The following is a 25,242-nucleotide window of genomic DNA, read 5'->3' as shown; positions in this document are numbered from 1 at the left end:
TCGTCCTGCCCAGCCGGATCCCTGGCTCCATCAGCGAGGAGCCGCCGGCATCGTCTCACGTGCTGGGCCCCCGCCAAGATCCGGAGCGGGAGACAAACGATCTGCTTAGGATGTGCTGCCTCCACTCCGCCTGCTCAGCCCAAATGAAATTAAAATATTGACAGAAACAATTTCCAAGGGAAATTGGAAAAGTTAGTGGCGGTGCTGAAGCCGTGCAGCTGCCGCTGGGCACCCAGCAGCCCCCAGCCCTGCTGCCCGTCGTCTTCCCGGGGAGCGTGGGCCAGGCAGCGTCCTCCAGGCACCGCAGCTGAGCGGCACCGGCGGGCACCTGGGCATGGCGAGTCACTGGGGCCGTGATGTGCCGCCTGCCACCCCGCACAGGGCAGCCCCAGCACCCTGTGCTTCACTGCACTCTGCTTAAGTCAGCCCAGGGAAACAGGAGCTGGGCCCTTACTCACAGCGCGCCCGAGCACCGTGCCGGGCTCCCCGTGCCATCCCGCGTGGGCACCGGGGACCTGCGGCACCGCTGGCCCCCGCGTACTGGCCAGGCGCTGCCCCAGGGCACTGCGCAGACCCGCGTACGCCCCGGCTGGCACCCCCAGCACAGTCCCTGCCGCTCGCTGAGCCGCTCCCTGCGGCCGCTCCGCGTTTCGTGGCAGCTCTCGCGGGCCCCGAGCGGGCTCCGACCGGCCAGCGCTGACCTGAAACAACCGACGGCAGGGATCAAGCCGGCTGCAATGAAATTTTCATCCCTGGTGTGTTTGAAAAGCTGTTGTACCACTTCAGCGCAGCAAGGCAATCAGTCATGGCTTACTAATGCACCCTAATGGGCTCTCTGCGCGTGAAGGACACGTGGGGCTGCGATGTTTAGCGGGGGCTCAGCAGCCCCCGCAGCGCAGCCCCACCTCGGCCCCTCGCACAGGGCGAGATTTGTGCGTGGCTGCCAGCGCGGCGGCACGGCTGTGCGACTGTTGGATTTTAAGAGAAGAAAGTGGTATTTCAAGAGCAGCAACGCCAGCAGGCGTGGTGCTGCCACAAGCAGGGCTCCAGCAGGTGCCCCGCACGCCTTCAGCAGCCGCCGGCTGCGCAGCACCGTGCCCGTGCCCGCGCGCAGCTGCGGCAGCTGCGAGGCGAACGGCCGCGCGTGCGGGCTGGGCAGTGCCCCGGCACCCGGCACGGTGGGCCCAGACTGCACGTCCCAAAACTGCCTGAAAGCTGCCGGCGGAGGAGCCGAGCCCGGAGGGCAGATGCCACGAGCGGGGCAGGAGCCGGCTGCCCCAGCCATGGCGCGTCCCACCCGAGCCCAGCAGTGCCCGCTTGGCAGCACCGGCGACCGCTCGCAGCTCGGCAGCACCCGCAGCTTCCACGGAGAGAGGAGCCCAGGGGCTGCCGGCCGAGCACCACGCAGGGCTCCGGGCACCGGAGCCAACAGCACCCAGGGCAGAGCACGGCTCCCAGCCGGGTGCGGCATCGGCCAGGGACCTCTCCCTTCACCTGGAGACAGGCCCTGGAGGGGTGAGCGGGGGGAGACGCCCGCTGCGTAAATCCATCTGTTGCCAGAGCTCTGGTAACGGGGAGTATGGTGGTTAATTAAATCCAGACACAACCAGATGGATTTGGGTCCTTCTCTGGGCACCGTTTCCACTGCTCTTGCTACACTCAGAATCCTCTTCACACAACGGTTTGGAGAATAAAGCAAACTTGACATTCCTCCGCAAACACACGTCTTCCCATAACCTCGGGCAGGCAGCACCCGCCCGCCCTGCGAGCCAGGCGATTTCCTGCCCCAGAGCAGCGTGAACACCGCTCGCGTCTCTCCTGCGCTCGCACGGCTGCAGCACCGAGCGCCGGTCCCCTGCGGCACCGCGGCACCGCGCACCGGCAACCGCGGCCAGGACGGGTCCGCAGCTGGCACCACGGCCCAGCGGCCGCACGGCGACGGTGCCCCCCGCGTTCTTCAGCCTCATTTGCTGATCCACTTTCCATCAGCTTTGTAGCCAGGGCACCGCGACACCACGGAACGCCGTCCAGAGCCCGTTCTTTCCGTGCCACTGCCCCCATCACCCAAACTCCTGAGCTCATCAGAGAGCTGAGACCAGGTTGGTTTGACAGGACCTACTACTTCTCAGCCACGCTGACAGGCATGTATTTATATTCCCAGGCTCCATTCTCCCATTAATTGAATCTCACAGTAGTTTTTCCACCCATTTGCCCAGAATTAATGTCAGGCTAATTGGACGTGGTTGTCCGAGCCACCTCCCTCCCTCCCTCCCTCCCTCCGCTGTCTCTCGGTAGAACGCATTCTCCTCCCACCCAACACCGTTTTCCTGCTCCCCAGGATGGGCAGGGAAGCTCCAAGGGGAGCTGCTCTGGCTCCGGTCTCATCCCACGTCTGCCCCACAGCCCCGTGCGCAGGTCTCGGGGCCAGGCAGCCGCAGGACCCACGGCGGCACTGGCACCGCGTGGCACGCTGGCTGCGCAGCCGGCACCCACCGCCGCGGCTCACCCACCTCAGCCCGTTCGCTGAGCACGGCTCTGGACATGGCTCGCACCCTTCCCTCCGTGCTCACCGCCGACTTCCCGGGCTTCAGCTTCTGGAGGCCTCGCTCTCCCGTTTCTCCCTGCAACCACAAGACACGAGGATTCTCGTCTTTTCTTGGCAACGGGAATCTCCCGGTTTGTCCGGGTTTGAACGGGGAGGTCACGCCGGCCCCGCAGCCCCCGCCCCGACGAGAGGCAGCAAGGGCGGCCACGGAGATGCGGGGTCTGCGCCGGCACTGCCCGCGCGGCCGGCAGCTCCGCAGCCCCGGGACGGCTCCGGTCAGCGCCCGCAGGCAGGCTGGGGACTCAGCAGCCGGCGAGACGGGGCGGGGACGGGGGGACACCCAGCACCCACGGCCGCAGCTGGCCGAGCCTCCCAAAAACCTGCAAAAAGTTATTTTTTTTTCTTAATTATTTTTAAAAAATCAAAAATCTTCCTTTCTCAAAATCTGAACTCCCCGGGGACCACAGGCCCTCTGCGGAGGGCGCAGAGCTGGCGCTGGGCACGGCTGCCCCGCACGAGGCCGCCCCGTGTCACCCGCGTGGGTCAGCGCGAGGCTCCCGCAGCCCGGACCCGGCACACCGCAGCGCCGCGGGTCTGCCGGAGCTGCTGCTTTGCTCGCGCCTTTTTGCGCCCCTTGCAATCTTCTTCTTCAGCATTTAATGGGTGATTTGCATACTGCAGATTCATTTTTAAAAACACTTTTAATGAAGCTGCTCTGCTGCGTGCGTACCTGCGTGTGTCATCTGCCCAGGCTCACGCCATATCAATCACCACTACTTGTGGAAAATCTAATTAAAGGTAATCATGAAAACCTCATTAGTCCTCATTTACATAAAACACACAGAGAAATTTCCTAACCTTTAATCCTGGCCGTCACCACCCATTTAGGCATCTCCTGGTCACTCACTCCCAGGCAGGAGCACGACTCCATCCCCGCTGCACAAGCCGTCCCCAGAGCTCTGCCCTCGGCCACCGCGCGCCCGGCACGAGACGGGCCCGGCTGCTTCACGTGCGGTGGAAGGGTCCGGGGCAGCACCCACCGACCCGCACGGCAGGGCCGGGATGTCCCGCATCACGCACCAGCACAGCATGGCCGCAGCCCGGGGACAGCGCGTCTGCGTCGTGACATCAGCACGTCCCACCCGCCCGGCGTCGCGGGAGAGCCGTCCTGCAGCGCCCAGCCCCTGCCCGGACCTGGCCCCCTGCACCGGGCAGCACCCGTCATCTCCATGCGTTGTGGCACCGGGCACCGGCACCCAGCCCCCACCACCCCGCCAGCACGGGGCTCTTCCCCCGGCCCCGACGGGACGGCCAGCGGCACCCACCGCACGGCAGCGGGAGCAGCAGAAAGAGAGAAAGAATTAAAAGAGAGAAAGAATTAAAAGAGAGAAAGAATTAAAAAAATAAGCCCTGGGGAAAGCAAAGCTCTACTCTGTCACCTTCGGCACCAGGCTCGCCGTCACCGAGAGGATCACCCTAACGACAGGCGCTCGTGGCAGCGCCGGGGCTCGGCGCAGCGGCTGGTGAAGGTGACGGTCACGCCGCAAAGGTCCCCGTGAGCCGCCACGTGCCGTGACACGGCAGAGCCCCGGCCTCCCGCCCACCCGGTGCAGAAACGCAGCTCAGTGAGGACCTGTCGTGCACAGCAGCACTGGAGCGTTAAATGCATCAGATAAAACTCCTTCTGCTATTAAAGCAGATCACGTCCTGGAAACCGAAGCTGTAAGCAGTGCAATTTCACCCTGTGATAGCACTGGATTTAGATCTTCCCACAAAAGCCTCTTCTTGTACGAAAAAGACCATTAGCAGCCTATCCAATCAATAGAAACACGGCCCTGGTGCTGTCAAACCCCAGAACCGGCCGCAGCGCCAGCCACGGCACCGGGGCCGCTGGCACCGGGTCTCGCGGGCAGAGCTCTGCTGCAGCCGGAGGAGCTCCTGCCGCCCGGCGCGGGGCAGCAACGCGGCCGGGCTCACGGCGCGGTGACGGGGCGGCCGGCGGGAGCCTGAAAGGCTGAGGAGCCCTCCCCGTCCTTCTCCCGACGGTCTCCGGGGCTGCTCAGCTGCTTCTGCTGGGAGCTGGGCTGGGAGCTGCCCGGTCACCGCCCGTGCCCTGCCTGCTTTCCGTTACCTTCCAGTGACATCGGGTTGATCTTCCAGTGGCTCAGTCTCAGGCAGAGCTGGGTCAAATGCATCAAAGCAACACAGAATGTTGCAAACCTCATGAAAAAATATTTGCAAAATGGGATTTTCCTCAACCTCTCAGAAGCAGGCTCGTTTGCTTTCATTTCCGAAGTCAGTGAGCACACAAACCGGCGTGGTGGGGTCGGACGTTATTCTGGTGAGCAGCTCCCACCTCCCCTCTTGTCCCTGCAGCTCTAAAAACCCCGCTCGGCTCCCGAACCCGATCCCATGTGCCAAGGGAGCTGCCCCGGGGAAGGCGGCAGCCGCCCTTCGGCCACGGCCGCGCTGCCGGGCAGAGCCACGCTGCAAGCTGCTGCACCCAGGGCAGGCGCTGGGGTCTGGGGGGACAAGGGGACACCCTGAGAAGGGACTGCACCCCAGCTGAGCCCCACAGCACCGGGGCGGCAGGGGGTCCTGGCCGGGTGCGGGGCTGGGAGGGCCTCACAGTGGGGACGGGAGCGGGAGCCGGCTGCGCTCCGAGCCTCCAGCTACGGCGACAAGTATTTAAATATTAAACGATGCCTTCAAGCGAACGAGAGGCTCGAAGCTGCATCATCACAGGCAGTAATAACGCTGCACAGGCGGGAACGAGAGGACGATCCCACGGGCGGCTCCTGGCAGGAGCAGCAGCCGGCACGGAGACCCCGGCTCTGGGGAGCGCAGAGACCCACCGGGCTCTGCCCGGCGGTAATTTAACGGAAACCGATCACGCAAACCCGACGCGGTGTGAGGCTGGGGATTCGTTTCCATACGTTACACCCTTCCTCATCGCATCCCCACCCCAGCTGGAACATCAGCAGCAGCCAGAGCAAGCGCCAGGCTGGCAGAAAGAGCCGGTGCCCGAGCCAGCCCCGGCCCGGCCAGCAGTGAGAACGCCGCTGCCCGCAGAGCCGCCCGGCCGTGGCAGCGGGGAGGTCTCCTCGCCCACGGGCCGCCGGCAGGACCTGACCCAAGTCGTCCCCCCCGGCCGCAGCTCCGCTGGCAGCCGTGGCCACGCCAAGCAGCCGCGGGGCAGGGACGCTGCCGGCGCAGGGGGCTCAGCCCCAGGGCGGTGGTCCCACAGCGAAAGCAGCCTGGGGCGGCTGATGCCATGGTCACGCAGCGCCTGGTCTTGGTGCGTGTGGTGGCACAGCAGACGGGCTGACCCCCTCCTCGTCCCCTGTCCCCAAATCCTGCCCGTACCCCTGCCCACACGGGGTCTGAAAACCAGAGCGCGGCCCCCCGGGGCCCGCTGCCGTGGCAGGGGCCGGCTGCACCGCTCGGTCAGCGTCCCCGGCAGCACCCGCGCTTCACGGAAACACAACTCAAAAACACTGTCACTTCAGGGAAACAGGGAACGCACCTGGAAGGAACTTTATGGAGGAATTTCTGGCAGGTTTAACATTTACCCAGTTCCTTACCTCCTCCAGCCCTTTCGGGAGAGCTTAATTTCCTGTGCAGTCCAGACTGCAGAACAGTTTGGCTGCTCAGCCGGCCGGGAAAGCGGCTCAAGTAAGCGATCTCCCTCCAGCCGACCAGGAGCACCGGCCGCAGGAACACCGGGTAACAGGACGGGAGCACGGGAGCCCTGACAGCCTGGTAACTGCCAGGTGAATTTTGATTACAATATTTAAAACCTCACAGAGTACACGAGAACCCATCCAACACCGGCACAGAAAGGAAACCCCTTCCCTCGCCGCTCCGGACAGGACCTCTTCGCTTTGCTGACCGTTCCCCTGATGTCATGATCCTTCCTTCAGCAACTTCTCACCGCTTCCCAGGAGGAAGGGTTCTGCGGAGGACGTTTCCAGGGGCTCCGCTTCAGTGGCTCGAATTCAGCTGCAATTCGCTGCCGTCTGAGGGCCCTCGGCCACCCCCGAGCCCCATGGCAGGGAGGTCCTGGGGGGTCTCCCCTCACCAGCACCCACCTGCCCTCAGAGCGACAAGGGGACAGGATGGGGCCCCTCCAGCCCCGTCTCAGCCATGCTGGCGATCCCCCTCGCCCGGAGCTGGGGGTGCCACCCTCCCGCAGCCGCTCTCCCCCGGGAGAACAGGGGTCCCTGCTCCTTGCTGTGCTCTGCGTCTCCGTCACGGGAGACGCAGGGTGATGCCCAGCATCCAAACGGAGGGATGGCCAGCAGCTCCTGCGGCTCCAGCGTGGCCGTGCGCGGGGGTCACGAGCCCACCGAGCAGCCCTCCGGCAGCACAACAGCAAGACCCCTCAGGTGGAACTGCACACGCACACGCAGCCCGTGGGTGCCCCCGCAGCTGTCACCGCTCTGCAGCGAGGCACCGCGCACCCCACAGCCGGCCGCGCCAGGGACCGCCAGCGCCCGGCGCCGGTGCCCAGCCCCCCGAGCGGCGACGAGCCGCCGGCCCGCTGCTCCTGCCAGCTCCTGCCGCGTCCTGGCACGCCGGCTGCGGTGACGCTGCCAGGGCAGCGGCCTCGAGAGGGAATTTCTGCGGACCCCTGCCAAGGGCCGTTCACGGCTCCACAACCCGCAGATGCAAACACACGGGCGAGAAGGAAAAGTCCCCTGGATCTTTAGAACATTCAGATAACAGCAAGTGAGGGCGATGCATTATTTAAAGGCTCTTCCAAGGGAAGAAAATCATTTCAGCTTAGTTGGCTTTTTAGGGCAGGCTAAGTAGGGAGCAGGGACAGCGGAGCTGCAGGCAGCCGGGCAGGCGGCGGAGCAGGGAGACGCACGGGGCCGGCGGACACACGGCAGCGGGCGGCTCGGCCACGCCAGCACAAGGCACTACGGGGTGCTGGGTCCCCGAGCCCCACGACGGCTTTCCCTGGAGCCCCAGCCCCCCCGGGGCAGTGTGGGGCAGCCCCAGGGTCCAGCCTGGCACTGGTGGCTGCACGGGGGGACGAGGGGACACGGCCCTCGCGCCCGGGCGAGGAACCGGTGGTGACGGACGAGCGGCGGGCGCAACGGGCACTGCGGTGCGGGAGCACGCTGATGAATTAGGTGTCACCAGGCTTAATCCCGAGTCATTAGCCATGCTGAACACTCGCATATCATTCGTTACACTAATGGATTGCTGGAGGTCATTCGGTAATAAGACAGGGAGAGCAGGGTTATTAGTTTGTATCAGACATTAATTGGCCAAAATCGATTACTTACTTGGCATCTGCAGTGTATTAGAGGTGTTTGGCCCCCAGCAGCACCTGGCCGGCCGGAGAGCAGCGGGAGCCGGCAGCTCCACGGCGGGCACCACAGCGGGCACCACGGCATGGCCAAGGCCACCGTGCCGGGCGGATGCTCGGGGCAGGCGCCATCACGAGCAGCTCCCACGCCCTCACTTCCCACCAGCTGGTCCTGGGCTGCAGGTCCGGGGAGCGGCGGGGGCACCCGTGCCAGCACAGCCCCCCACGCCCACCGGCGACACCGGATGGGGCCGGGAGCGGCAGAGACGGGCTGGGAACGCGCAGGTGATACCACATTTATCTAACAAGCTTCCAAATGAAAACTAGCATTTGGACTTATTGCATTCCGGCTCAAAATTTGATTACATTTTTCTACAGCTGTAAATCTGCCTTCCTTTCTGCAACATTATTATTAAAGCCGGTATTGAATTGGTGGTGTGATACGTAAAATTTCAATCCTGGCTTTGACATTCCAGGAAGTTAAAAACCAATTACAGTGTGTGCTTTGCCTCGAGACAGAATGAATCATTGAACACAGCCACTTCACCAAGAGAAATTAAAGGTTGAAGCAGCAACATGGGGAAGGTATTAACTTAAAAATCAAAGGTCAATTAAAGTAAAACTGAGCCTATTTTGTTTTTAATATTTTGCTTACATTTTCATTCCTTTCTGATAAACAAGGAGGCAAAATAAACCTGCACTTTTATTTATTTGCTGGGTAATAAATCTGGGCTGAAGCTGGTTTCAGGAGCTAAGAGGAAACATTCAGGTGATAAAAGTCCCAACCCAGTAACCAGCATCAATCTCGCCGTAACGAAGCCGGCACAGCAACGGGGCAGCACCCGCGCCCTCCCCCCGCCAGTGGAGCCTCCGGTCGGCAGCGAGGGTCCCCCCTCGCCTCCGCCTGCGACCCTTGACGTGGCACAGTGAGGGGCACACGCGGGAGGTGCCCAGGCCCGGGGGACACGCGCCCCGTCGCCGTCACCCCGCTTAGCCCCAGAGCTCGGCTGTGCCATGCCGGGATGGGCAGCACCGACTGCACAACGCGTGAAATTGGGTCGAAGTCGCATGGAGGTGTGCAAAGAGCGACGTGTCCTGCAGCCGGCACCGCGGGACCACCGAGCCCCCCGGGATGCGCAGGGAGGGGAGTGCAGCAGGTCCTGGTGAAACCAGGCGGCACGGCACCTTCTGCGGCTTCGGCTTTGCAGGGGGAGCAGGGCCAGGCACAGCACCGCAGCACGCGTCGCACCACGACAGCGTCGCACCACGACAGCACGCGTCGCACCGCATGCTCGCCATTCTGCTCTCGGCGTTGATGGGCCCCAGCGCGAGCCCCGATGGCCCAGCCTGCTCCTCTCCAAACCGGGGGGGTGGCAGCTCCCCGTCCTCCTGCATCTCACACCGGCGAGACCTCCGGGCCAGGGACTTTTCCAGCAGCTGCTCCACCGGCCATGAGGCAGGCTGGCGGCTGTGCCCACCCGTGGCAGACCCACCGTGGGTCCCCAGCCCCGCTGAGCATCTCCAGGGGATGGAGCCAGCACCGCCAGGGCACCGGAGCCGCGAGCAGTGCGGGCCATGGGCATCTCCCAGCGGCAACGAGACACGCGTACACGCACACACACAATCCCCCCAGCACAGTGTGCGGCAAGCACGACAGGGACAGACCCCCCGCAGACCCCCGGGCGGGGATGGAGGACCTCGGCCCCAGCCCCCCAGGGCTGCCCCCCCCCCGCCATGGCACCGACCCGCCATGCAGCTCCTGGGCTGGGCCCCGCCGCACACGCGTGTGAGCAGCCGCCACAACGCCTGCCTGGGCAGCGCGCGGCGTGACCACCCACCGCATGAGTTGCTTCACCAATAAATCACAGAATCCCAGCATGGTTGGGGTTGGCAGGGCCCTCTGTGGGTCCCCCAGCCCAACCCCCTGCCCAAGCAGGGTCACCCAGAGCAGGGGGCACAGCACCGCGGCCAGGCGGGGCTGGAATATCTCCAGAGAAGGAGACTCCACAGCCTCCCTGGGCAGCCTGGGCCAGGGCTCCGTCACCCTCAGAGGGAAGAAGTTCTTCCTCGGGTTCAGCTGGAGCTTCCTCTGCTCCAGTTTGTGCCCGGTGCCCCTTGTCCTGTCGCTGGGCACCACTGGAAAGAGTCTGGCCCCGTCCTGACCCCCACCCTGCAGATATTTATAAGCATAAATTAGGTCCCCTCTCAGCCTTCTCTTCTCCAGGCTGAACAAGCCCAGCTCCCTCAGCCTCTCCTCATAGGAGAGATGTTCCAGTCCCCTCATCATCCTCATAGCTTCCTGCAGCACTCGGGGAGCAGAGAGCCCCGAGAGGTGACACCGCAGCCCACGACCCCGGCCGCGGCGGCAGGGAATCAGCACCACGCTCCGCTCTCGACCGGGCACAACACCCGCTCCCGTCGGGCGGGCGAAGCCTCCAAGGGCAGCGCAGGGCAGGGCTGGTGCCGGCACGGCACAGGACCCCGCCGCGGGGGACCCTCACCGACGTCACCAGAGCAGCGAGCGGGGCGGCCGGTTGCCTCCCGCGCTGCGGCCGAAGCCGTTGACCCCTCGTGTGAAGCAGCAGAGCGGCTGCACCTTCCCTCTCTGCAGCAGGACGTCATTCGCAGCTGCCTTTTACGTGTGGACTTTAACAGATAATCCATACCCTGGAAGTGGAGTATATCATCTGCTCGTTACCAATGATAAATCATTTGCAAAATATTAAAATGCTTAAAGACTGTCATATGGGCTTCATGAATTGCTTTGCAACACACACGCTTCTGCTGCTACAGGAGAAAATGTGGTCGTCGCGGGCGCAGGCAGAGCTATCAAGCTCGGCTCTAGTCACCGTCTGGAGCACAAAGCTATGGGAGAGGCGCGGCGGGGAGGGAGAACCACCCCCGGCCCCGCCGTTACCGCCTTCCTGGATAATCTGACCCCAGCTATGGAAACTCATTAAGGTCGTCAGGGAACGCGCCAGCTCTCCAGGGAGCCGGCTTCTTTCAGATTGAAAAAGGGAGAGAGCGCGCGTGTGAGCGCTGCCAACTGTGCGGTCTGTTCACACCTGCACAAGCGTGCTAACCGCAGGGACAGAGTAATCTAATATATTCTCAAACAATTTAAACTCGTTTCAATGAAAAAAAGAACTAGAGAGAAGGCGAGCGGCAGGGAGAGCGGATGTTGCAGCGTTGGTGACACCCAGAAGAAGGAGCCGGCAGCGCCGCGTTACCCACAGACGGCGTTTTCAGCCCTGGACGCGGGCAGGGCTGGGAGGGCTGGGCTGCCCCAGGAGCAGGAGCTGGGCTCTCAGCAGAGCGCAGCCACCGACAGCTCCCGGGGACCCCCAACCCCACCCTGGCCGAGCCTGCGAGGACGCACCCACGGGACCACGACCCACGGTCGGGAGCCCACGGCCAGCCTCGACCCGCAGAGCCTGCACTGCGCATCACCAGGGGAGCACAGCACAGGGGCCGGGGCAGCCGCGGCAAGGACGAGTCAAGGGGCTTGGAGGCTTCCCAGCATCAAAGCCCCCCACTCACAGCAGCACCCCGTGTCCCCTGCCACCCCCTCCCCATCCCCTGGCCACCAGCTGCTCCTCACACACAGCCACAAGACCAAGCTCCAGGCAGGGCCGTGCAGCAGAGGCACATCAGGGACCCAGGTCCCCTGGCATCTGGGGCCAGGACACCCCAGCCAGACCCCCGGGCACTGCAGAGAGGGGCACAGGAGATGCCCGGGTTCCCCCCCACCAGGGGTTCCTGCACGCACTCTGGCTTGTTTGGTAAATAATGACTTTGTTATAAATATTCCATAAGCCCAGGAACTGCAGTGCATTAAAAAATGATGAGGTCCCTGCTTCCCAAGCAGCCACTCCTCTGCGCCGGGGCTGGAAGAAGTGTTTAAAATCGGGTGTCAGCTAGGGCCGACAGAGGAATTTGTTGCGGGGCTGATGAATCGTTTGAGAAATACTCAATACCTTCAGGAAGGATCAATTTATCACAGTTTGGCTCGGACCGAGTGGAAACACACAGCCAGCCCCGCTGCATTCGTTTACCAAGAAATTCAGGTCATTATGTTAGACGTGCAGTTTCTTATTATTTTTTCACTGGATGAAACTAATGTGGAAAAAGGGCCACACGGTGCCTCGATAAATCGTGCCCGCACCCAGCAACGTGCCCACTTCCCCCGTTTAAACGTCTCCGGAGAAGAGGCGGCAGGACTCGCACTACGACAGCGAGCGCTCCCAGCCGGGAGGGACGGACGGACGGACGGGCCCCGCACCGCGGCCAAACCCCAGCCCCGCTGCTGCGCTCTGCGGCCGCGCCAGCCTCTGCTCCCCGAGATCTCTGCTGTCGCCCCACGCCACGGGGCAGACCCCGCAGGCTGCTCCAGCCCTGCCATCCCCGCGGCCATCGAGCACCCCAGCTCCGAGCTGCCAGCCAGCGCTCCGTCGGGAAGAGCCTCACAGCGAGGGCACCGCCGCCTTCGCCGCCCGACGCAGAGGTTCGGCACGTGCGCAAACCGAGCCGGCACCTCCGCGGCCACGAAGGCACCGCAAGCTCCCGCGGACCGGCACGGCGAGGAGCACTTCTCCCCAGCACAGCACCGCGCTCAGCTGTCAGCGGGAGACCTCACCAGACATCCCAGACACCGCCAGGCTCTTCCCTGCCTACGACAAAAACCCGCGTGCCCGTCTGTCCCGGCAGGAGCCGTGTCCCCAGCGACGCAGCCCGACGGCTGCCCCAGCCACCAGACGGACGCCGTCAGCGCCCACCAGCCCGGCGAGGTCTCGGAAGCGCGCTCAGGGCTTCCCACGGGCCTCAAGCCTTTCAATAGGTACATATGTATTTATGAAATATTATGACAATTCAAAGCCTGTTAAGTGTTACAGTAAAAATCCCTCTGTGCAAAACGACCAGGCACCGGCACGGCCCCGACTGCTGAATCCATCTGGTGATCAGGTTCGGCTGCCAGCCAGAGGCCAGCGTCAGCGGATTTTACTAAAAGCTGGGTGTTTGCTGTGAGAGGCACTAGTTTTATGTTACCATAAATTGTCAACAGTTGGTCAGATCCCCACAGAGAAAGGATCGATACCCAGCAGAGGGGAAAAAGTGCTGAGAAAGGAAAAGCGATACCCTAATTAGAACAAAATTTAAGAGTCCAGGGGTACGGCTGACAGGCCCTAATATGTTCTAATTTATCGACGGCCTCCAAAGACGGGGTTTTGCGCTGGCTCTCGGAGGCAGCCGGGGGTTAATAAATATCCCAGCGGAGAGCAGCAGCCTGCAGGCTCCTCGCCCATCGGTCCCCGTGGAGCCACTGCCGCGCCCGGTCCATCAGCCCAGCAAGAGGTTTCCTCGGCTCCCCCGGTTCACACATCGGCAAGGGGGGTCCGCTGGTGCCCCCCACGCCGGCGGCAGGCACCAAACCGGGCTTCTGAGGCACAGGGACCAGGCGAAAGCCTGTGCCCCGCAGCCAGCGCTCCCCGGGGACACCCCCGCCTCATCTCTCGGGGATCGAACCCTGGCGCAGCACGCGGTAATCCCGGCCGGGGACCCCAACATCTGCGAGCCCCGCTCCGCGCCCTGCCGCCGCCTCCCCTGCTGACCCAGATGTAATCACCGCTCCAGCCCCAGCCTGCCCTCGCTTCATCCACGGCGCACAGAGCACCCGCCGTCGGACCCTCGGCAACAGGGAGGCAATAAAATTTAATTGCTCGGAGATCAAAGTTCTCAAGTGTTTTCCAATCGCCCTCTTGCCACCCTCCCAGCTGGGTTAAAGGAACTGCAGCAGGCTCTCTATTTAATAAGTGGCCATAAAAACCTGGCTGGACTGGAGAAATACTGGCAAATACAATAAATATAAACATATTAACTCTAATTCTGTAAAGCCTTTGGCTATACTAATATCTCTTTAACGTGATCGCCTATAAATAAGTGATGACCCTATGATTTAGTGTGACATCTGTCATCCCCATTTCCATCCAAGACACGAACTAACTGCTCCCTCTGGTACACAGGAACAGGACGGGTCTCGCACGCCGCGACCGCCCAGCGCAGCCACCGGCACCCCTGGGCCCGGCTCTGGCTCGCCGCTCCCGGCGGGAAAGGCGGCAACGTGGAGCGAAGCTGCGCGGTGGCTGCACTGCGGTGCCGTCCCCTCCAGCCCAGGGACGCGCTGGGCGAGGGGTCACGCAGCACGGCCTTTGGCAGACGAGCCAGCTTCAGTATTTCTGCAACCGCAGCTGGGTGACGGGACATCAGCGACAGCCGGGGACACATCTGCAACTTGGGGACCGGGGGGGTTTGTGGGTGACCCCGCCTGCCCCGGGCAGTGAGCACGGCAGCGGGGGCACGCGGCGCGCACCGACAGCCGACACGACACTTCACAGCTTGCTGCTGCCCCAGACGCAGCGTCCCTGTCCGCGGCGAAGCCCAGCGCCGCCAGCCACGTCCCCGCAGCACGGGAGGGCTGGCAGATGGGGGTCTCGGCGCCGGGACCCGTCCTGCCCCGGCAAGAGCTGGGCTCCCCTCGAGTGACTGCCATGCTGTGCCGGGGACGCCGGCCGGGCGCTGCGTGCCCACCGTGCTGTGACAGTCCCCAGGGACGGCCGTGTCCCCAGCCCAGGTGGGCGCAGCAGCCCCAGCAGTGCCCCGACACGCCGGGACAGGAGCCGGGCACCGCGGGGCCGCGGCTCTGCAGCCCCCGGAGCCGTCCGTGGCTCCAGCACTGGCTGCTGGAAGACCACGGCAACCACAGGTGCCAGCACCGTAAATCAAGAAAGCTCCAGGAAAAAGGCAGAGCCGCCCCTTCAACGCGTGGTTTTCACTTTAGCTCTGATACCAGGGGAGGTGCTGGGCCCCCGGCCAGGCTCCTGCCAGCTCGGCGGGGCAGGGATGAGCCCTGTGGCACGATCCTGCCGGCTGCGCGCAGCCCTCCGGCCAGCGCCGCGGGGCACGGCTGCCTCCTCCCTGTTCTGTCCAGAGAGATGGAGACGACCGACGCGGCGCGGTGCAGCCTGCTGCTGTCCCCAGGGCCGGAGAGGTGACAATATTCTACAGCACTGAGGCACGAAGGCAACAAGATTATAGGGGAAACGCAGCCACTGCAGGCATAAGGAAGCTGGGCTGAGGCTCCTCTTCACACCAGAAGTGCATTGCAATAAAGTGCCACATGCCAGAACCGGCTGGAATAAAGCAGAAGACAAGTCTCCACCTCATCCCCACCCACCCCAGCCGGCTCCTGGAGCACAGCAACCCCAGGAGCAGCACCTTGCAAACCAACCTGACGACGGGGAAGCGCCCGGCCGCCCGCGCTGCGGAGCTGCCGCGATGCAGCAAAGCCGACGCGCGAACAGCCGCAGCCAGCCACCACTCCACAAGAAGAACCCACAACGGGAGCCGTCTCTCCAAACCCCACGCCAGAGCCCACGGCCGAGCGCCCGGGCAGCACGGTGCGTGCCACGCTGCCGTGCCCCGGCCGGGCCAGCGCAGCCCAGCAGCCCCGCCGAGACCCCACGCCCGCCCCTCCGGCTGCAGCACTGCTGTGGGAAGACAAAACGACGCACGCAGGAGGGGGAGAAGAGAGGAAAAAACTCTTAAGAATCAAAAATTGCATTTAAAGGCAAGTTTGTGAAGCACGAGGAGCAGCCCCTACTACAGGGGTCTGATGGCCCACTCAAGCAGGAAGACCAGAGTCCACAGTGGAAATGCCCCTGGGCAGCTCCAACCGCGTCTCCCGTTGTCCCCTCGCGGTCTCCAGCCAAGACAACACGGGGGATTGCTAACGCATTTCACACCCCGTCCACGCTCCAGCTGGGAGCCCAGGCAGCCCAGCCGCCCCGGGGATGGCTTCCCAGCCCTGCCTGCAGCCGCGGCAGCTGGAGCAGCTCAACCAGCCGAGGATGTCATCTGCAGACAGAGAGGTCCACCCTTCAGCAGCCAGCCGCGACGGCCTGTCCTCCTCCCACCTCGCTCCGTCCTCCTCACCGGGCCAAGGCGAGGAGGCACAGCCCATCTGCATTCCACATCCTCCTCTCCAGCCAGAGAGCCTCAGCTGCACGTCCTGCTAAATGAAAAACAATATTTAATTAGGATGCAGAGCTAGAGGAGCACACAATTAAACACTCTGTTACTATCCCTTTCGCACAGTTTAAGCCTCAGTTCAATAAAGAACCATTAAAAAAGGCTAATATTGAACCAAGCCTCCAACAGCAGAGCCACGCGCTGCGTCACTGCAGTGGCCCGGGGACAAGGGGCGGGCTGGAGCATGGCCAGCACTGGCACTGCACGAGAGGGGACGTGGGGAGGCCCCCACCAGAGCCCTGCACCCGCTGGTGAGGGGGGCACAGCCTCGGTGGCCCCAGGACACAGGGCCAACGGGGATGGGAAGCCGTGATCAGAGACCCCTGGACAGAAAGGAGCCAGGGCAGCGACAGCCGCCAAGCAGAAGCCTGAGCTTTCTGCAGGGCTTCAGGGCAGGAACAGGGAGGCTGAGCCCAGATGCGAAGGCACAGCCGGGCAGACAGGAGAGACCCCCGCCTCTGCCTGCTATGAGCCCCCGAGCCCCAGAGAGGAGCCAGACAGCATCCCCCTGCCCGTGGGCCCCACGGACCAAACTCACCGGCACAAAAAGGCTCCGTCCAGGTCCTGCACCCTGCTCTCGGGACGTGCCGGCAGCAGGGACCCCAGCCGAGCACCAGCAAGACCCAGGCTGCCGGTCTGCGGAGAGAGAAGCATCAGGGACAGCGTCGGGGGGTACGGTAGGAGCCTCAGTCTCCCCTCCCCAGGAGGAGCCGGCGGTGAAGCCCCCGCAGCCGCCCCACGCCGACCCCCACCCTGCCCCAGAGATGCTCCCGTCTGCAGGGAGCGAGCCCACCGCCGGCACGCCGCAGCCAGCACGCAGCTCCGCGCTGCTCGGCGCCAGGAGCTGGATGCAAACCCAAGAATGAAGGAAGGGGGTCCCAGCGCGAGCCCCACGCCGAGCCCTGCACCGAGGAACACGCAGCCCGGTGCCCGGCAGCCCGAGAGCACGGCCAGGCTGGAGCAGTCGCGAGCGCAGCCGCTGCCTCCCGGTCAGGCGACGGTGCCGACCTGGAAAAACGCTCGCTCAGGCAGGATGCCTAGTAATAAATTTATTGTATTTTATTACATATTCCCCTTTTTGCACTTAATTCCAATTCCTCATATTCAAACTCTTCTTTCTGAAAGAAAATGGTTTTTAACATAAAAATATAAATTCTGCATATTAAAAGTGCATACACCTTGAATAATAAAACATACAAATAAATAATAAAAGGCATTGACACAGTCTCATGCACTTGTCCTCAAATAATTTAAAATTTATGGTACAATGTTCAATCCCAAGTAAAGACAGCCTGCTTTCCAGATTACTGTACAGTTCAAAAACATTAAAATACAGAAGAGAATATCAAAGGTGTGGGCAAGCCCCACGTCCCAGTATCAGCGTACAGTGGTGTGACATGCAGTTTTTAGAACTGTAGATATTCCAGTGTAAAATCTGACATCGTGTCCAGAAGAGAAACTGCATTTGCAACAGGACTTAAAATTCAATTTTAACCAATGGTGAGGCACAGTTGGTGAGCAAATCTGTACAAATTAATACTTGGAAGGCCACAAGACAATCATCGAGCCCCTTGTAGCCTGTATTCCCTTGTCACCCTACCCAAGGCAATGTAGCACCTACGAAGGGTTTCTTATTGCACTGCACAAGTGCCGCACAAACCTAACACCACCTTCTTGCAATGCGTTTGTGCTGCGGGGCCGAGAGTGAAACGGAATTTGTGTTTACACTTAGTTTTAATCTGTGTCCTTTAAAAAACACTATTTGCAGATAAATTGAGTGCTATCGCCTTTAAAAAATAGAAGACTCCCTAAACCTTTAGACCTAATATAGATATTGTACAAGTCTTCAGGTACTTTTATTTTACAAAATAAAGCTCCTAATAGTAAATGCTTTACGGTGCTTTTATTAAGAAAAACATGTAGAACTTTCATCTCACCACAGATTAAAACTAAATTTCAGTTCCCTCCACAGATAACATTAGATACCGCCAAATTATTTTGGATTAGTAGGCAAATGATAAAGATAAAAAAAAGATAACAGTGAAACTATTTGGAATGCTGTTTCCAAACCCTCTCCGTGCAGGCTGGCCGAGGGGACGGGCACAGCGCCCGGGGGGAGCGGGCACCGCGGCACAGCTCAGCCCGGGCACCCGGTGAGGACAGGGGTGCTGCGGGGCGGGGGGCACGGCCGGGCACCCCGGGAGCAGCCCGGGCCCCCAGCCCCTGCCAACCCTTGCGAGACCCCGCCAGCCGCCCAGGCAGGCAGTGCCCGCTCTGCCCGCAGCCTGGCCCCGCACCGGCCCCGCCGTGCCCCCAGCACCCGGGGGGCTCTGCAGCCGAACGGGAGCACGGCGCCAACGCCGACACCACCGCGGCTCCGGCGCACGCGGGCAGCGCAGCCACCCCAGCGGGCAGCACGGCTCTTCCCAGGGAGGCAGGCAGCAGCCCCGCTGCCAGCGCGGGCAGCGTGCTGGCAACTGGCAACTGCTCCCTTAGCACGGAAATTCAACAAAACCTCTTTTTTCTGAGTGCTCCTATGGCTACAGGTGACTGCCTCTTCTCGCAACGTAGAACGCGTCACTAAAGTTACATGGGAAATGGCAGGCTACATAGAGAACACTGATCGGGATTTCCCTGTTAAAAAAAGAAAAAACAACACAATATAGAAAACCAGTTTGTTCTCATTTCAACACTTCGGATCCCTTTGTCGTTATGCTACACTCCAGCCTCGTCAGTAATGCAGAATTCCGCAAAGGAAAGACTCAAAGATGTGCAAACAAAGCAGGAACCCAGGGACATGCTCCCACGTGCTGACACGCAGCCGCACGGAGAAACGGAGGTACAGAGCAAGCAGCTCCGGAGCCTACCTAGCAGCTTCCGACACCGCAAGCACGGTCTGCGGCCCGCGTCGGACGCTTGCATAGTCAGTCAGTGCATGCAGGTGGGTACAGCGAGAGAACTGCCATGCAAACCGCCTTGGTACTGAGGAAAACAATTGCTGTCATGCTCAAGTTTCAGCTTTGGAAAGCAAACAACCCTGCAGCTAGACGGATGAGGGCACTTACAGTGGAATAAGTGTACTGTAATTAAGCTGCTAATTTTCTATCCTAAGCATCTTTTTTTTTTAATTTAGCCATATCTGATAAGTTCGAAAGGGTTAACAATTTATACACCCAAAGTGAGACACAAGTTACAGACTGGCACCAAATTGTCTATCAAATGTGATTAGTACAAATAAAAGGCGCCTCTTCAACACACGTCATTGAAAATGTGCTTATAATTTGTATACTACTAAACACTATCCAAAAGACGCAGCCCAAAAAGGGTAAAAATAATTTCTGTAGGTGACTCCAGCAGGAATCTAGCACTGGACGAAGGCGCTGCTCTCCCGCGCCCAGAGGGCTGTGACCAGAACAGAGCCGGTGTGGGACGAGAGACGCGGTGTGAAACAGTTACACGCGGCCGACGCAGCTGATGGAAACACACCATGGAACCCTGCGGAGGGCTTGAAGCCTGCTTGCTCTTGGAGCTCGCAGGGCTGCGTGAGGAGGGGGACGGTGCTGGACCTCCCCCTCCCCCGGCGTTTCTCAGCAGCGTGCGGCTGCCCTGTGAACCTCTGCTTCAGGATCCGCAGCTCCGGGGTCCCGAACTCCCCGGTCCCCCCGCCAGGACAGCCCAGCCCGCAGGCAGCCACGCCGTGGCCGCTCCACCCCGATGGCAGCCGCTCCCTCCCGCTCGGACGTGCGGCCACGGGACGTCCAGACCTCGCAGGGATCCCCAGCCAGCGTGACTTCTGGAGAAGGCAGAGCCCACCGCCTCCAAAGGCACGAGTGCTTCTGAAGCCAAACCCGAATTTCAAGCGAAGAGCTGACCACCTACCAACGGCTGCCTCAGAACAGCCTCAGGCCTTCACCGCTTCCAGGATCAGCGCAGAAAGCCGAGGTGGTGTTGGCACCCAGGACTTGGAAGACCCCTCTGGAGTGTTCCCTCGCACCATGCAGCATCCTTACATCCGGACAACGCAACACACAGACAGGAATTCCTACGCACGAAAGGGCTAAGAAACAAGCCTGCATAAAGCAGGGAGAGTAGACTGACGTTGCTTTTCCCCGAATCGCTAAGTAGGGCCCGCAACAACCCACACTCCGTTCCACAAAGGTTTACTCTACGTCACTGACAGCAGCCAGCCTTGGTTTCACACTCACAGCCGACACTGCTGCCTCCTGCACCCACACCCTTCAACCCCCTCCTGCGCAAGGGAGTTCGCACGCTGCTGGAAATCCCAGACACCAACAGCAGAGACGCAGAGCGGCAGCAAACGGCTGCCTTCCAAGCTGCTTTGTTGCAGAACCGACACAGCCACAAGCACGGGCACTGCCCCTTCCAGGTCCTGCACGGGCAGCTTTGCACACTCTGCCCGGCGCGTGCCTTGCATTCAGCAAGAACCACGGTGCGCCCTTCCGAGTCAGAACATCTTGCTTGAGGACCCTCTGAGCCGGAGAACACACCACGTGCCGGCGGCCCACAGCAGCGCAGCGTCTCGTCTGCTGCAAGAGGAGGGCACGGTCAGCACAGCCCCTTGTGCCCGCTCCGTGCTCGTCTGCCCGTGCGCCGGAGGGACAGGTAGGACATCCAGCGTGGCGGCACACGCAGAGTAGATAGCGCTGGAGCTGGCAGCAATTTCCATCAGGAATTATGGTGAATACACAGAAAGAGCTAAATTGCAAATCATGGGATTGCAGAGGTTTGACTGCTCTTACCATCGGCTGCTGGAACGCCTGGCACCAGGACCTCCCACTCCCGTTTTGTCCAGGTGGGAGCTCTGCTGACCCTTCTCATGCCCAAATACAAACATCTTGAACTGGCGTTCAGCTAAAACGCCCGTCTGGACATGGCTTCAAGATTTCCTTCTGCCCAGGCATGCAATCCAGGAGCAAAACCACCTCAGAAACCATACACTAGCTTCCAGTCTAAACTTCTTCCGTGAACGATGGCATGAAAAGAAAGTGTCGCTTGATAAAAATAACCTTTCACAAATGTGCCATGGCAGAACGCACAGAAAACTAGGTCCTGTCTATTAAAAGATACCAAGCCAGGTTAGCACTAGCTACCAGAATTACATTCTTGCTAGAAGAGTTGTTACAAGAGAAAGGCCAACACAGTGCAAGACCTTAATACAGATAAAACCTTAAACAAATACTTCAACATCAACATTTCAGGGAGTAATTTAAATACTACAATTTGAAGCAAGTCTTATCTGCTCTGCTGGATATAAAAAAAGATAATCCAAGAATAATCCAAGTCATACATTTAAGAAGCAAGTAGTGCAATCCTTGCTTCTTGTTGCTGCAATAAATGAGACTGAAACAACACCCAGGAGAAGAAATGCATCAGGAAGATGGTTACGTTCAGGTGTAAGAACAGAGTCCAGGGCACAGCGTGCAGCACGTTGTTAAAACACGCAGGCTGCTGGCACTGCTGCTGGGACCGAGCGCGGGCGACGCTCCAGGCAGGCTCACCACCACGTGCGACCCGAGCTCTGTGGCACCCCGGCTCAGCTCCACACACACCGGCCCGTTCTCCAAGGTGTCAGCCACCCCAAACACGTCTCTCCAAGGCGCGCTGCGGGCGTCTGGCGAGGCGAGCATCAGGAGTGGCCACGGAGCAGCACCACGCCAGCAGACCTGCGGGCAGCGCTTCGTGCAGGGTGGTCAGCACATCAGCTCAAGAGAGGAGGTGGGCCAGAGTAGCTCAGAGCAACCACGTGTTGGAGGGCTGTTTGTTACGGTGACAGGAGAGACGCACAAATAGGGCTGTCCACAAGCTAAGCCTGGAGAAGCTCTGCCAAACACGACGGTACGACAGGCAAACACCTCCCCCAGAAGAAGAGCACGCCCAGCACACTGCCCAGCTGCCGCACATCGTGACCCACACAACAGATGGCTGCTGCACACAAAGGATAAGCAGCACATTAATAAACCCTCGTGAAATTAAAAAATGTTACACCACATGTATATAAAAGGACTTGAGGAATCCGCCTTATCAGAGGAATCAAAGATCTTGAGGAATCTCCCCTGTAAGCAGGGCATGTAAACAAAGACGTCGCGAGCTGTAGTGCTTTAACCCTGACGGAGGCTGTGATCCAGACACGACGGCCGGGGATGGCTGCGCCAAGAGACACGTGGCAGCCAGGGCTGCCGGGGAAGGGGAGAAGCACACTGGAGGGAGGAACGGAGCCACGCTCTGGGGAACGCTAAAAAACCGCTCTGTGGTATTTTGGTACAGCCCCGCCAACCCACACGAAGGAGCTCGTTCAACGCCTGCTCAGAGAAGGCAGAGAAGACACTTGGCTCATCTAAACACGACTCCTATAAATAACGGATGCTATATTCACACCACTCTGATGAAGAATCGGAGCACATTAGGCAACGCTGCTTCTCAGGCGTTTGAACAGGGGCCCTGACAGCACCACTGCCGTCCAGGTGCCCGCAGACAGCTCTCCTACGGCACTGCCACCACCTCCCGCCCAGCACTTCCACAGGCACCTGCTGGCAACCAGCTGCTGCTTAGGGATGTCTTCTGCGGCTTAGCATAGTGTTTCACAAGAAAGAAAGAATGAAAGAGGAGAGGGTAGAGGTTGCCTTACGTATGAACAGAGTAAAAGTCTTCATAGACACAGCAACAAAAACCACAGGTTACATTTCATGGAGGGGAAAAAAAAAAAAACCCACCCAAAACTTTCTGCTGTTGGAATGCACAAATGAAATCTGTTACAGACACTCATACACACAGGTACCTCTCTGTCCATCCACTAATGCTAGTCCCTCCTATACTGGCTGAGTATATACCTGAGAAACAACATTAGTGTTGAAATATTGCCCTTTAGAAAGCCTGAAAAATGGTGGGGAGCAGGGAGAGAGCGGTGAGAGAGAGCATAAAGCAGCGGCAGTCTCTCCAGTTCCCTTCGCATCCTCCACAGCTCAGAACAAGGCCATACACCAGCGTGGACACAGCCTGCTCAGAACAAGACCAAAGGAATATCAGTTCACAGCTCTACAAAGCACACTAGTGTCAATACAACGGGGTTTCAGATTTCAAACCTCGAATCTGAAGAAAGTTGTTGCGTTTTCCATACAGAGACTCCTGTACAAGTGCTAAGGGACAGCTGCATTCACGTTCAACGACTCCAGCTAGACTACTGGCATCAGTGCTGGCCGCCTGTGGCTATTTGGTTTGATGGCAGAATCAAAAGGCGCTTTAACAACTTGCAGTTCACTTCTCCTCAAAACATACATTAGGCACATGAACAAAAAAACAAGAGCTCAGAATAAATTAGCTTCTCAGCAGAAGAAAGAGACACCTGGATTGCAGCATTTCACTGAGGGTCCAGAGAAGGCCGTACAGACACCTGCATGCTGGAAGGTAACCTTTTCAGCGGCTTGTCAGCAGACTGCTTGCCACTGGAAGGAGGAGACTGGACTCCGGGGTCTGGCTGGGAAGACTTGGACTTGCGACTGGACAGCAGAGAATGTTTGTTGGGTGTGGCATCTTTTGGGACAAGTCTTTCTTTTGCGGTAACGTTGGCATTGGTTTGAGCGGCTGGTGGGACAACACCTTTCTCCGATTTGTCTTCCAGCACGTTTTTACTGCCTGACTTGGAACTGCCACTCCCCGTCTTTTTTGAGAGCATCGTTGTCTTTCCCAGGTCTGCTGACCTCCGGGTCTCCTTCTGCCTCAAGGCTGATTTAAAGAAAGACAATCCTTTCTCTTCTGACTTGCTATCCCTCTTCAAACCAGAACGCACACCAACATTTGGAGACCGCAGGTTGGCCATAGAGGAACTCCGCACGTGCTTGCTGTCTACCGCCCTGCTGTCGCTCCTAGAGTGGCTTATCCGCGGGGAGCTCGTTCTGGAACTGCTGGTAATGCTCGTTTTGTCCGACCCCAGACTTATCTTAGAGCCCTCCCTGCTGAGGCTTCGGTCTGAAGTCCGGCTCTTCCCAGCAGAAGTGCCCTTAGTCAATGAGCCTGACGGGGGTTTCTTGGCAGCTGTGGAGGAGGGAGAAGAACCTGACCTTTGCTTCTGTTGAGCTGATGGGACAGCCACCTCAAGGGGCTTCGTGCTATGGTCCCTCCTAGCCTGAGTGGGAGCAGGAGACCCGTGTCGCCCGCTGGCCCTAGAGGAGTCCGTCTTACTTCTAGACCGGGAAGCTTTCTGGGAACTCCTTAGTGGAGGAGGAGAAGAGTGAGAGACTTTGGTCTCTTGGGTAGGTAAGACTGTCCTTCCCTTCCTCAAACTTTTGTCTGGCTCAGAAACTCCCTTGGAGCTGTGAACTTTCTTAGGGGTGCCATCTGCCTTCTCTGCAGCCAGCCCTGCCCCACTGGGAGCTTTCACCTCCTTGACCGGAGAGCTATCCACAGAATCACTCTGATCAACAAAGGCAATCTGATTGTTGTTATCAAAAGGGTCCAAGGCAGGGTGATTCCTGTCTGGCTGCACAGAGCTTTTACCATACCCATCTGAAAGATCTGAGCTAGATGTCCTTATGACAGACTCTTCCCTGAATGCCCCTTCCATGACAGCCAAGGGGGCTCTGCGAGCCGTCCTGTGCTCTCGCCGACCGCCGTCACAGGGCTCCAAGTAGCTGCTAGAGAGATTCCTCAGGCTGCCGAAGCAAGAGGTGGAGACTTTATCATCAGCAGCCTCCCCGATCTTCTCCAGGGTGGAAGTAGAGGTATGTACAGGGGATTCTCCAGAGAAGCGGGATGGAGAGTTGGAGCGCAACTGCAGTTTTGCAGAGAGCGACCACGAGGGCCTGACACCATTTTCACTCACTGCCAGCGGGCTGGTGACGGAAGATCTAGATGACAAGCTCTGACGCTGGACACTCCTGACAAAGGGACGAGTCGAAAATCCTCCTGCAGAGAAAGAAAGCGACATCCTCGCTACGAAAGCCAAGCCTGCAGTCAGTTTATCCCACCCATCCACAGCCACTGTTTCCCCAAGAGTCAGACAGCCCCCCTACACCACCTTGTACGCCTGTCTCTTCATGCCTGCTGCAGGCACAGCTTCTTCCATGAACGCCGAATAAGGAATTCAACAACTGTTGTTTGCTAGTGGTCAGCCAGAAGCAACTCTCTGAAACTTCTAACTGAAAATCCAGATTTTCCTCATCGCTGAGCAGCAGGAGACCAAACACAGGCTCTGCACCTTGGAAGTCCTTGGAACTAGCGATGACTTCAATGACTACGATTGTACCCCCAGAAATAAATTTTTCTGCATGAAAGAGTA

General features: G+C 59.8%; 1 protein-coding gene across 3 annotated transcripts in view; it reads right to left on the bottom strand.

The window, feature by feature from the left end:
* The window catches only part of USP31 (ubiquitin specific peptidase 31), a 58,744-nt gene that overhangs the window by 10,858 nt on the left and 22,644 nt on the right, over positions 1-25,242 (bottom strand). The window contains exons 16-17 of one of the 3 annotated variants that reach the window (XR_012765553.1): positions 23,051-24,869; positions 2,511-2,621 (exon numbers count right to left, since the gene is read on the bottom strand). Coding sequence is in view for 2 of the 3 variants with exons in the window: in XM_075435917.1 (XP_075292032.1) it covers positions 23,326-24,869 (1,544 nt within the window). In the remaining variant the exon portion in view is untranslated. Of the gene's footprint in view, positions 1-2,510; positions 2,622-16,500; positions 16,587-16,973; positions 24,870-25,242 lie in introns of those variants that run through there. The other 2 variants (XM_075435917.1, XM_075435915.1) reach the window with 2 other exon arrangements.

Source organism: Opisthocomus hoazin, chromosome 15 (assembly GCF_030867145.1).
Source record: "Opisthocomus hoazin isolate bOpiHoa1 chromosome 15, bOpiHoa1.hap1, whole genome shotgun sequence".
Taxonomy (NCBI): domain Eukaryota; kingdom Metazoa; phylum Chordata; class Aves; order Opisthocomiformes; family Opisthocomidae; genus Opisthocomus; species Opisthocomus hoazin.
Note: the sequence above shows the minus strand (reverse complement) of the source record. Positions and strands in the feature narration are given on the sequence as shown.